A 14,199-nucleotide genomic window follows, 5' to 3' on the forward strand; every position below is an offset into this window, starting at 1 on the left:
TGCTTTGGAGGTGATACATATGTTCTCCACAAATCTAGATTTTTTTTATATATATGATGAGTTTTTCTTCTGTCTCTTTCAGTGACGAGGCTTGTAGCAGTGGCCAGTTGGTGGTAGCCAGCAGGGAAAGTCAGTACAAAGTTTTTCATTTCCATCATGGAGGTCTTGGAAAGTTATCAGAAGTGTTCCAGCAGTGGAAATACTGCCAGGAGACGCAACTCAAGGAGCAGGTAAGAAGCCGCTGCGTTTTCAATTTTGGGTAAAGAGAAGTGTGGCATTCTGGGAAGGATCTACCTGATTCTCACCTTGACCCTCTTAAGTCTATCCTCAATGCTGCTGCCCGCCTTATTTTTCTCTCCTGCCACTTTCTCTCTGCTTTCTCCCTCCAACAGTCACTACATTGGCTTCCCATGGCCTATAGAATTCAATTTAAACTCCTCACCCTCACCTTTAAAGCTCTTAGTCAACCCTCCCCTCCCTACACCTCCAATCTCATCTCTACCTACACTCCTACCCGCCCCCTCCGCTCTGCCTGTGACCACCGCTTCACTTCACCTCTTCCCACTCCCGTCTCCAGGACTTTGTCCTGGATGCTCCCCAGCTGTGGAACGATCTTCCACGTTCCATCAGGTTAGCATCTACTTTCAAAGGCTTCAAGCGTGCCCTTAAGACTCATTTCTTTATTCAAGTCTATCAGTCCTCCTCCTAACTCCCTTGTCCTGGCTCTCTCCCCCAGTTAGTACCACCCTATTTGTGTCTCCCCCTTCCCTTTAGGATGTAAGCTCTCAGGAGCAGGGTCCTCTTTCCTTGTGTGCTCCTTCTACTGTTCCATCACCCTCTGTACCTCTTGGCCGGCTTCCCTAGCCCTGTTTTCTTAAGCTTCAGGCCTACTTCTCGCTGATTTCTACCATCACTTTCACTCATTGTCCCAGAAATATTTTAATTTGCATTACCATGTTACGTGTGTGTGTGACCCTTTGTGGCGCCTTATAAATTAAAGATAATAATAATAATAATAATAAAAGGAAGAGCACTCACCGATAATACTGCTAAGTAGAAATACAACGTTGGATAGCTATTAAAACGGTCGCACAGAAAACAGCAAAAATAGTGCGGCAGATAATTATTGTACTGATATGCCCTACATTACATTTATAGAAACCTTACAGATTTTTTTTTGTCCTGAAAAGCTCCTCACTTCCATATTTACTGCTGAAGGTCTAACCTATCATAAGACAAGTGCCACCACTGTGGAATTATTAGCGCCACTTTTTACGCTGCAGGTGCTTCCGCTAACTGTAGGTCCGCGGATCCTCATATCAAGGAAGAAGGGTGGAAGGAAATAAGTTACTGCTCACCCTGCTTCATAGGCACGTCTATAAAATGTGCGGCGCTACTGCTAGCTATTTAATTTGCAAAATAGTTTTCTAAATGCTCCAGTGTTGTGTTTTTTTATTAGCAAACTGCAAATGTGCAGCAAGACGTTAGACATGACTGATCAAAGCTGATTGATTGCTAGAAGTTACTGCGCACTTGCATTTTGTTAGTGATTATATCCCAAGGACTGAAACAGAGGGATATATTGAGAGAGTAAAGTATTATGGTACAGACATCCAATGGGGGGAAGGAGCAGTGATATAAAGAGGAAAGGAATGTATTTAAACTTTTTGAATCGCATTTAGTCCCTGAGACCTGTTTCCATACTCTGACATTTACAACTCCCCAGAGATGTTCAGTTGTATCCTGTCCCTGCTGCTGCGGTGTGGTTGGGTGATGGGGATGAATTATTCCTGGTTACAGGCCGCTTGTCTGGTTCCTCTGTGACACTGGCCATTTGTAATCTACAGCCCTGCTGGATCCTATCCAGCTTGTTACTGCCTGAGGGCAGGACTGGAGTTCTAGGCAGATTATCCAGGTCCTATGATAGCAAAAGGGAGCGGGTTAATCTGCCGTAATTAATAGAATTTAAAGACCACCTCTTGAGAGGAGCAGCTCTCTCCCGTTTCCCTTTTTATCAGGATTAACATGTAATGTTCAGTCGGGTATTGCTCACTCGCTGGCAAATGCAGCCATGCCATCACTGTGACATACAAGTAAATATACTACGCCTAGCTGTACACACTACACTGACGCATGGATGCACTAACACACACACACGCACAGACTACACTAACACAGAGGTGCGTCAACAATAAGAATCGCACAAATAACTTGACAAAGATCGGTAGATTGAAATGCATTGGATGGGAATTCACTCTCGTTGGGGAGAAGCTCTTCCTCCAGGTTCTGTGTCAACTTTATGGCAGCGTCCTAATAGGATCAGATACAGGTCAAAATGCTGACAATACAAGAATATGAGCTGCAGTGACTACTGACCTGGTACTGGCCACGCCTCTGTGTATGTATATACCAATCCACACACATTGCATGTCTACAAAACACGTCTATCAGTCACTCATTGTCTGCTCTGTGAGAAAAACTCCTCCAGCCTAACTTACCTGCTGCAGAGGAGAGAAAGATCGCATGGTGGCCTAGTGGTTAGCACTTCTGCCTCGCAGCACTGGGGTCATGAGTTCGATTCCCGACCATGGCCTTATCTGTGTGGAGTTTGTATGTTCTCCCTGTGTTTGCGTGGGTTTCCTCCGGGTGCTCCGGTTTCCTCCCACACTCCAAAAACATACTAGTAGGTTAATTGTCTGCTATCAAAATTGACCCTAGTCTCTCCCTCTCTGTCTGTCTGTGTGTGTGTGTGTGTGTGTGTGTGTGTGTGTATGTGTATGTTAGGGAAATTTAGACTGTAAGCTCCAATGTGGCAGGGACTGATGTGAATGAGTTCTCTGTACAGCGCTGCGGAATTAGTGGCGCTATATAAATAAATGAAGATGATGGTGTAGTTATTTACTTAAAGGACCAGTAAACCTTAAAACATTTATAAATATGTTTGACATCATTACTTCCATTAATATGCTAAAGGATTTTGATCTAAACTAGTTGTCTTATTTCCCTCTGCAGCAGGTAACAGACGAGAAGACGTGTCTCCATTTCTCCATTCAAAGGCCCAGCTTCCCCTCCACTGAGTCTCATCCCGAGGAGGGCATGTACCAAAAACTGGATGTCACCAGGTGGTTGCAACACCTCAACGATGCTGGACAGGTGGAGGAAGAATATAAACTGCGCAAGGTAAGGATAAGAGCTAAAAAGAAAAATGGAAATTTTAAAACCTCTAAGAAAAAGTCTAAAGCATTGAAGGAGGAAGTATTTAATATATTGTGTAAAACTGAATATATTTAAAGTTTATATTTAGAACATTTATTGTCATGAGAACAATAATTTTATAAATTTTATTTCATTTTGTTAGATCGTTAAATATTTTGTTTCCCTATCCACCTGCAGTGGAGCATCTGCAAATTTCAGAGCTGCATTAGCTTGTAGAGGGTTCAACCTCCAATTTTCTTGTCTCTGTCTATCAAAAATATTAACCCCAGCTTACCAGTCTGGTGTTTGGTCACCTTAAATAAAGGATGCCCCGTGTTCTAAGTTTTCACAAACTTTTATCAGCCAGCACAGGTGTGCCTTGTAATTAATTTATGCTAGCCAAAATCATCTCCAGGGTGGCTATAGAGATACAAGTTTCATTGCTGTTGCCTTAAAAGGAAAAGTGGGGGGGTTGATATTGTTGTTTTTTAGCCTATAATAACTCCACCCCCACAATAGAGCCCATTTGGCTGCGCCATATGACATTTTGGGGTATATTTACTAAACTGCGGGTTTGAAAAAGTGGAGATGTTGCCTATAGCAACCAATCAGGTTCTAGTTATCATTTATGTAGTACATTCTACAAAAGACAGCTAGAATCTGATTGGTTGCTATAGGCAACATCTCCACTTTTTCAAAACCGCAGTTTAGTAAATCTCGCCCTTTGTCTGAGACCTCCATGGATAATCTCAGAGCCCTGCCTGAAAACCCAGGCTGTTCGACAGTTTTGGAGACGGGTGTGAGCGGGAGGACCAATAAGGTAGCAGTAATTCCGGACACTGTAATTTCTGATTGGTCTTCATGCTCACACACCCATTCTGCAGCCGTATTAAAGTAGTGAACAAAAATGTTCACTAATTGTAAGTAGTAATGCAGCTTTAAGTACATCTACAGTGAATAGAAAGGGTCCTAGGGCTAGATTTACTAAGCTGCGGGTTTGAAAAAGTGGGGATGTTGCCTATAGCAACCAATCAGATTCTAGCTATCATTTTGTAGAAGGTACTAAATAAATGAAAGCTAGAATCTGATTGGTTGCTATAGGCAACATCCCCACTTTTTCAAACCCGCAGCTTAGTAAATCTAGCCCCTAGACTAAGAATTAGGTAAATGAAATCATAACATTGAGTTAAAAGTGTTTGTTGAATTAATATTGTGAAAGTAAAAGATGACATTGCAAGAGTTGAATGAGAGGATTAACCTGAGGCAACTGGAAGTTGTTGTGTGAATAACACAACAACTTGTATAAGGTTATCATTATAAGTAGGAATGTAAAATATTTATGAACCACCTTGACATGAAGCAAAGAGTAGTCTTGCGGAAATAAACCACTTGAGATGTTTAGAGCCGTGAATTGTCAGAGGCTCCTTTATTAAAACAAAGCACAAGTGAATCCATCTTTATATAGAGACCTCATGACATCTTAAAATGGCTCTCATAAAGAGCTTACAATGCAAGGGTTATAATAAATTTAAAAAGAAATACTGACATACTTACATTTTAGCCTACATTGTAAAAAAGAGCATATGTGCATTACATGCTAAAATTAGCTTGCACAGTAAATACAAAGACGCATCATTAAAAAAATTTTTTTTAGATAGAACAAAGAACTAAGTAATTGTCTAATTCTCGCATACAAATGACACTTGACAGAACGTTTTGAATCAAACACATATGCTCTCTTGAGAACCAAGGCCAAATTACTGTATAACTCTTTGTTATGTAAATTCACACATACATATTACTATTCTACCCTTAAAAGATAAATGTTTTTGTTCATATTAATTTGTTCTCTTCCATTAACCCTAACAATCGCTCCTCTTGTGTATATTGGAACATAGTGGTCTTAAATCCATTTACAGTAATATCTGAGAAGATGCATTGCTTGTCTTCTTCACACTCCGTAGTTTCTAGGATCACAGCGATTTAGGTGGAGGTGGGATAGAACTTGGGTTCCTTGCATTGAGTCTTGCAGTCCTGAAGGTGGAAAGACTCGGCACATTTGATAAGTGTCTTAGAGAAGTACAGAAGTGAATCAGTCAGTTCAAGAGCAGACAAAGATGGTTACAGAGATGATGGTAATCTTATAGGTCTGATATATATGACAGGTCTGATAATACCAATGCACAGTGGATGCAAGTCTCGGTTTACCCAAAAAATCATCCTTCCTTTGCTCACCTGTGCAATCCCATGGTGCAGATGAGCAAGTTGCAGGAGCAAGACTTCTAAAGCCACTGGTCGACTGTCTGGTTATTTGTCAGCTTGCCAGATACAACCAAAATACCTCCATGTAGTCTTTTCAAACTCAGGGACTTTGTTTTAGGCTGTTGCAAGATCTTCTAGAGTAGCCAGAGGAGAATCTGGGCTGTATTGCAAACATGTGTGTTATTTTCTGAAACCTGAGAAAGTGTGTTGTTGTAGCACATTTGTCTACCAATGTATTGTCTCATGAGACATCATCAGTAAGAGAGATATAAGCTGTGAATGTGATGATAGCAATCTCAGAGGGTAGCATGATTGCATCTAGTATTTGGTCTACATAAGGACCATTCTTGATTTGCAGGTTTTCAGATATAAAGTAGCCCTGTTGTTTCCAAGACTGTCCAAAGTCATGAACAACACCAAAGGCATATCTGGAGATTCCCTTTCACAAGCACATGTCGAGGTTACAAGCTCTGTTACATGCGCTGTATAGACAAAGGGTAGGCAACAACTCTGAAACTACTTTGTGCTGGGATTATACAGCATAACCAGAGACAATGGTGTCCCCTTCATCGGCGTAGAAATGAATATTAGCATTTTGTAGCAGTATGTCTTTAAGACATTTAAGTATTCTCCTAGTTGATGGGAGGTGAAAAAATAACTTGCAATCGTATTGTACCTGCTCATTTTAAGAAGGAGCAGTGAGGCAGGATTAAACACAGATTATATGCGGATAGAAGTGAAGATATTAATAAAATACTATACTTAGTACGCTTTGCTGCTGAAACGTGTTGCTTTTTAGTTTTTGAAACGAGCTCAGATATGGCAAGAGTGACAGCAACAGTAAGTGTAGATCATACAGAAATTATTGCAGAGGCTTCTACCAACATAGCAGCAACTAGGAGGGGATAGAGACTCCTAAAATGATCATTATCCTGACAGAACATTGTAGATGGCTTCATGTATTTTCGGCTGGAACGTTCATGCTTAAGGGTACAGAATTATTTTTCAGTCAAGGTCAGAGTTCAGACATGGAGACCCCATTGTGTCTTATGATATCTCTCTCCCACTTATCATACAATGCAGGGGATATATATCAATACAAAGAAATATTAACATGCGTAGTACATTCTTAAAGGAAGACATGCGCAGTACATGATAACATTAGCTTGCACAGAACATATAAAGAAGTATAATTGAAATAAGAATAGCTATGTAGAGGACTATGGTCTATTTTATACTTATAACACACAACAAAACATGAAGTGGAGATAAAACATCTGTTTTCTTGAGAACCAAGGCCTGATCAACTGTATAACTCTGTCTTTGTTACAAATATAATCATACACAATTGTTGCTATTCTACCCTTAAAAGAAAGTGTTTGTTCAACGTAAACCTTACGAGGGAGAAATGGCTAATACTCAGCTATTTCAAATTGCAACCATCACACATCCTGCACCCTCCTAGCTCACTTCTTCTGGGGTGAGCGTCTTTGGAGCGAGGCCACTTATGAAAAAGTCTCTCTTCCATTACTTTACCGAAGCTTCCACATCTTCAAGTCGATCCTGACTCCCCCGCCCCATCTGGTGGCCTTATCTTCCACATCAATTTGTATTTTTGGACCTTGGTAACTTTCCATCTCTGTATCTTATCTGCATAGCCCAATTACTAACACTAGGACAATGCTCCTTCAGCTTAGTCCGGTTGGTGCCCTTTCATTCCTTGCTAATGCCATACATGGGCCTGGAAAACTAGCTGTGCTATGTGGTTATGTGAATGTGTAGTATTCCATCTAATTGTTGCAGCACTATTGTAGCTGTACTGTCAGCATGGCCAGCTGCCGCAGTTTCATATATCCAGTCAGAAAGGACCTTCTGTTGAGATAACTCTCCCAATTGTGTTTGAAGCAACGCCGGTTGTTCTTGTGAATTGTTTCTAAACCAAGTGTGCTCAACTGTTCTCTTCCTAAGAGTATTTGTAAAGCTGGGTACACACCACTGAAAATTATTATACATACGATTTATGTAACGATTTTACCAATGACTGAAAGTACCGATGAGCATGCTGATTTATCTGTATAGATCTACACGATTTACCGTCAGATCTGTGCTCATCTGTCATAACCATCTGCTGAATAGATTGTGACTCTGTACACTCAACAGATATCTGCCTACACTGCTGGTCGTGAGGACTCGCACACTTCAGAATTTGTCCGACATCATTCCATCGTTTATAGAGATTTTTAGGAAGTTTTTAAAATCAAATTAAACGATACGATGTGCTTTGGTACAATAAAATGTGATTGTGGGAGCGCACACACGAATATCTTGCCAAACGGTCGTTTATCATGTGATTAGCACGATAATCGGATTAAAATCATGTAGAGTGTACCCAAGAGTTTCTACTATTGCCTCATTATTATTTTTTGTTTAAGGCTTTTGTTTTTCATAATATCTTCATTTTGGCTCTGAGCGTTACAGAAAAGTGCATTCATACAAGAGCAGCACAGTCATCACAGGTAGCCGTGTGCGATAATACATATTATATCAATAAAATGTTAGTTCTTGCCAGCTAACAACTTGTCACTTCCATGTTATCAGGATAATATTCATAGTGTCAAATTTTATAGAATACAGTATTAAAGTAAAGCTAGAACATTGACCTGGTCAAACAGTGGTTGCTCACCCGGTTTATTGGAATCGGCGAGGTGGCTTTTTTATGTAACTCAGCGTTTTTCTCTTTTTTTCTTCCTGATTTCCCCATTAGATTGTGAAACATATTTATTACATTCTCTTGTGCAGGTTTTCTCTGTATCCGTTTCCTTTCTGCTTTCCTCTTGGCAGCATCTTTATCTCTGGTAATTGCAACCAGCATACGTCACCTCTAAACTGTAAACTCTCATGAGCAGGTCCCTTTGAATCGCGTCTTCATCATCATCACCATTTATTTATATAGCGCCACTGATTCTGCAGCGCTGTACAGAGAACTCACTCACATCAGTCCCTGCCCCATTGGCGCTTACAGTCTAAATTCCCTAACACACACACACACACACACACATACAGAGACAGACTAGGGTCAATTTTGATAGCAGCCAATTAACCTACCAGTATGTGTTTGGAGTGTGGGAGGAAACCAGAGCACCCAGAGGAAACCCACGCAAACACTGGGAGAACATTCAAACTCAGGATAAGGCCATGGTCGGGAATTGAACTCATGACCCCAGTGCTGTGAGGCAGAAGTGCTAATCACTGAGCCACCGTGCTGCCCCATCAGTCTCATCTCTACTTGTTCTGTTTTTATGTACGACTGTATTTGGCATGATTTGTAACTATGTCCTGCGCTGTAGAGTTATTTGGCGCCTTTACAAGTAACTGATGATCACTCCCGACCAGCGGTAAAAGAGTATAAACCTCTTTCATAGATAAATGATGCACATTGAGGCTTATATATAGTTGGGAACATTAACGTCAACAGCGGAATCAGTGGCGCTATATAAATAAATGGTGGTGATGATGAACGGCGCAGGCTTAAATTATGTTGCACAAAAAAGAGCATTTACTTGTTTACTTTGCCCATATATTACATCTTTCTGTTAAAAACAAACAAACTTAGAAATACATTTGAATAAAATGTGTTAAAAATTGAGAAATACTTGATTTTCCCTGTGGCACTATTGGCCCCGGCTACCCAGCTAGGCTCCGTATGTTCCCCTTTAGTCTTGCGGTATGACGGTCCCTGTCGTACTGATACTGGAGCAGCAGTTCAGCCAATCACTTATTGAGTTGCTCTTTCAGAGTCTCTACAGCTGGTCTATATCTGACATCATGGAAGATACCTGATTCTTTTCATAGGCTGCATCTTACGCAAATTCAGCTCTTGCTCATATATGCAAAAAGTTATCCTTGTGCTTTGTTCTATGACTTGTGAATTTACGCCGGTGATCGGTTGATTAAAAGCTCTTTGCCTGAGAAGAAGACTAACAGCGACACATTATTGTATTGATAACGGCTTCCCCGCCACAATAATAACACCCAAACCCCCCTGGAGGTGTGGAGAGAGTGACCCTGGTATACTAGTTGCCAGTTCACACAGCGACGGATCACCGGAGTGCACAACAACTTTGACAGCTCCGGCTTTAGTGTCTGGTGGTCTCTTCTAGGTCTGTCACATCCTGAAGCCCTGATCACACGGTCTGCAGACCGCCTGTGGCCAACAGCAGTGGAGCAATCAGGAGAAACCAGCAAGAGAGACAAAAATTGGCACCAAGCGTCCGCCACCTTGACCAGCAACTTATTTTATATTCACGTTTGCTACTCTTTGTTACAGCAATTCAGCAGCTTTCTATATCTATTACCAAACACTAATCTGACCTTTTACATACAATTAATCAATTCTCAGATTACTTTATTGAAAATCTCCCTTTTATTCACTATCTGAGAGACTATCCTTATACTTCCAAAACTATACTGTCACTGGGAGGTGACAAAGAGATGGTTGATGTCTCTTAATAGCCGATATAATTGAAATTACCTATCCAGGGGAGATCAGTCAACTCCAAACCACAACTATTTAAAATTTGAACCGCACACGGTTACTGTACAATGATCCCAGTGCAAAATATCAGTGTGAGTACAATATCCTACACTTAAAAACATGGATAAATTGATGAGTTCGTCCACTCCTGCAAAATCACAGCTTACCAAATTGGATAGACGACAATGAGACCACTCCTCTAATATTATGGGAATATCCTCCATCACCGAACCAAAATGCACCAATATACCTGAAGAATTGTCTGTCTACACACAAGCAAATCTAACATCAGAATCCAAAAGCATTATGACACCCGTATCATAAGTGGTCAGGGCGATTAAGGAGACAATGGAACCCTTAATGCAGATTTAATCAATAGAATTTACACAAACTATAAAGGAACTTAACAATTTTCTCATACCACCAGACATGCCACCATTAACGAACAACACATGGCTGACAATATGCAAGATATTACTAATCTAAGGCGACAAGTTGCCACCATGCACAAAGTCCAAAACCGATGTTAAATAAAATCGATCATTCGGAAGACAGATCACGTCATAACAATCTCTGTCTGGTTGGCCTTGCTGAAAAAATTAGAGGACCAGTTCTCAAAGTCCCTCATGACAGACCTTCCTAATATCCTAAACACAATGGAAGATTTTAAAGTATTAGAAACTGAATGTGCACACTGCCTAGGTCCAACAAGAGGGAATGCAGAAACGAAACTGAGAATTGTATTCTTAGGTGCTTAAATACGTCCATAAAGCTCATCTATGGCCACAAAGCACATTGGTAAACTTAAATGGATGGACAACCACCTTCTCCTGTTTCAAGATTACTCCTCGATGGTGTCCAGGTCAAGCAAGGAAATGTCGCCTATCTGCTGGAAACGTATACAAGCTGGCCGAAAATTTGTTCTCTTTTATCTTGCACGTCTGCGCCTCATCGATGGCAAAGACTATAAAGACTGTAATTACACAGATGATGCCCAGGCATTCTTGGCAGAAGAGGAGTCGGAGAAAGCAGCTATGTCTGAAGACACTCAAGACGTATAGTGGGCTCTTACACACGGACAGCTTAGTGTAATTGATCACCCCTTATTACTGGACTTTCAGCACATACGATTTTGTTGCTCCCTTTCCACAAACAATATTGTCACTGTTTGAATGTTTAGATTATGTTTCACCCCTTTGAAATATACTTTAGAAATAGAATTGGATGAACATTCCTTATCTAGCGGACTTTTCTCACTCGCTAAAGTATTTTTACTGTTTGCGATGGTTACCAGTATGTTTTGATTTAGTAAAATTTAATTCTCAACACTCTTGGATGGGGTTACCGATAATTATAATGCAAAAATGGATCTTTATATTCACGAGTGTTCTAAAGGTTAACGTGTTATATTTTACTATACATGGTTCCGTTCCACATTAATATTAATATATGTCATACAGTTAGCTCGCATAAGGTACGTACATTATGGCATAGATACTTGCTCTTGATCAACCAAATAAATATGGAGGGCACACTGCATCTCCTCCACTGAACTATGTCCTTAGCTCCTCACTGAGCTGCAGGTCACTATCCTTTCAATCTTATTGGGTGGATCTTAGATTCCGCCACCTATCCTGCAGCCATAACATAACAAACATTCTGGTTGATCATTTTTTTTGACCCTGTATCATAGTAAGCAATAATTTCCAATGTTGTAAAAAGTGTTTTTTGTTTGTTTGTTTTTTTGTTTTTTATTTAACCGGGGTGGGTATGGAAAAGGGTAAAGCAGGGAGGAAAGCAATGGAGGAAAATATAGAACTTGAACTCATCTTGAACTATAAAGCATATTGTGCGATGAGTACGTACGTCTCAGAAGACATCCAGGAGGACACAGTGCCTGGAAGGAATTGAATAGCGATGTTTAGTATTCTATGTGGAAGGGTTATCTCTGATTAAAGAGCACAGTCAAAGGTTCCCAAGTAATAAAAAAGAAGTGGAAGAATTATTAAATAGGCAGGCCATATGTTCCTTGGGATAGTAACGCCATCATTTATTCAGGGCAGAGAGAGTGAGGGGTGGGGTGCTGATTATGTGACTAATGAGTTTGTTTTGGTTTCTGGTGATTAAAAGGATTTGACAAGGGAGCAAAAAGTATTTGGGGAAAGTTGGCATATCTACATGGGTGACGGCGAAGGTACATTTTTCTAATCTTATTCCAAAACTCAACCAATGTGGGACACTCCCACCAGATTTATAAAAATAATTGATTTGATTTAAATCAAAAGCAGCAACTCGGACAGGTACAGTCTCTGCTGTGTATATGAAGCAGCTGGTGTTACCACATAGTTTGATTCATCTTGGTGAATAGGGTAAGATGAAATGTTTATGTTTCGCCTTCTGTTCCGTGACAGGCAATTTTTTTCGGTGGCATCGACCCATCCCTGAGGGGGGAAGTGTGGCCATTCCTTCTCGGATACTACAACTGGGAGACCTCTTCAGAGGAACGCGAAGCTCTGCGGGTTCAGAGAAGAGAGGAATACGCTCAGATCCAGAATAAAAGGTATACAGGTCCGTTCTGTCAGTTGGGGAGTATGCGCAGTGGATCCCAAATGTTCTCTGTTCGAGGCACCCTTATGGTCTCCATATTATTTTCACGGCCTAAGCCAAAATATTAGCCACTTAGTCCTCCCGCCTTGCTTACCACCAGCCCTGTGCCGCAGTGCCGCTGTGAGATTACCGTGGCAACCCATGGAGCCACGGCGCAACAGTTTGGGAACCACTGGAGTATGGGAAATTAGGAGGAGACGTAAAGGATTAATTGTTATAGATTTCTCATTTTACTTGTAACTCTTTCATTTTCTTTATATCTTGCTACTTTTTTTTTCTTCCCTTCTCTTCAATACTTAGAGTCTCCATGAGCCCCGACGCCCAGAAAGATTTCTGGAGGAATGTTCAGTTTACTGTGGATAAAGATGTCGTGAGAACGGATCGGAGTAACCAATTCTTCCGAGGAGAGGACAATCCCAATGTGGAGGCCATGAGGTGATCATCCTTCTTAGTTTGCTTAGAATTTGTAAGAATCAAGTTTTAATGTATTCTAGGTAACTGTGAAATTACATTTTACATGAAAGTAAATATTTTCCCATTATATGCCTGAGCTTCCCAATAGGATGCGCTACAGTATAATGTTATTTTTGTATTAATTGATATGGTATATGTAGAAAACCACTGAAAATTAATTACTTTTTACAGCATGGATCTTGCATGCAAGGTTAATTCCTGACACCCCCTTGTCTTTTATTTATGAATCCTTCTACCTACAGACTGTGGGAAACTCTCCTGCAGACGTGAGCTGATCAATGATTTATTAACACTTGAAGATTAAGAGATTATGATATAAATTATGCACGGCCCAAGAAAGAAATATCAGTCTAAATTATGTGTAAGGAAAAACTGACGGGATTTGAGTAGTCTTAATACATTCAGATGCCATTAACAGCCCCGACCTCTGTGCAAATATCTGCTGGTTAATACAATACTGTATATATGAAAGCAACACCTATGTGTTAAACAAATTATAACAAAGGGGTGCTATCCACATGCAATGAACTACACATACAATGGACAACAAAAAGCATATGAAATACTTGGGGCACACTAATAAAAATATAGTTATTATAAAAATAAACCCTTGTGGTTTGGGTTGATAGGTTCTTTGGATGGGCTGGAGAGGATTCAGCAGTAATGGTAATGACAAAGTAAGAGAGCCATCCATCTAGTTAGAGCTCGACTGATGGTCCTCAAAAAAGGATTTCTGAGAATTAGGCTGTGAGCTTTAAAGTAAGGACCTCCAAGCTGATGTCTTTAGAAACATTACCGGGAGGTTAATATGTGGCTCTTGGCTGCTGACTCTACAGTAGATGTGGGCTGAACATCAATAAGAGTGGTTAGAATGTTGGAGGATTCTAAACTAGAAGCTGAGAGGATGTGTAACTAGAATCAGTGCTCTGTTGGAACCCCGGGTCTTATTTCTCACCTTCTGTCTTCGTGTTGACTGGACAACACTAAGGCATCCATAGTTCCCTTTATTTCCCTCAAGACAGGTTACAGTAAGCCATATAGAGTAGACTGTAAGCTTATGGCCTTATTTAGAGTTCAAAGCAAATCCAGCTAGAGGACACAAATTTGCAGCTGGACAAACAATGTTG

General features: G+C 40.5%; 1 protein-coding gene across 2 annotated transcripts in view; it reads left to right on the plus strand.

Annotated features, from left to right (window-relative positions):
• Window positions 1-14,199, plus strand: part of TBC1D16 (TBC1 domain family member 16) — a 63,155-nt gene that overhangs the window by 27,467 nt on the left and 21,489 nt on the right. The window contains exons 5-8 of one of the 2 annotated variants that reach the window (XM_075177946.1): window positions 83-230; window positions 3,013-3,180; window positions 12,403-12,551; window positions 12,899-13,033. In XM_075177946.1, the coding sequence (XP_075034047.1) occupies window positions 83-230; window positions 3,013-3,180; window positions 12,403-12,551; window positions 12,899-13,033 (600 nt within the window). The remainder of the gene's footprint in view (window positions 1-82; window positions 231-3,012; window positions 3,181-12,402; window positions 12,552-12,898; window positions 13,034-14,199) is intronic. The other variant, XM_075177945.1, reaches the window with a different exon arrangement.

Source organism: Mixophyes fleayi, chromosome 6, assembly GCF_038048845.1.
Source record: "Mixophyes fleayi isolate aMixFle1 chromosome 6, aMixFle1.hap1, whole genome shotgun sequence".
Lineage (NCBI taxonomy): Eukaryota > Metazoa > Chordata > Amphibia > Anura > Limnodynastidae > Mixophyes > Mixophyes fleayi.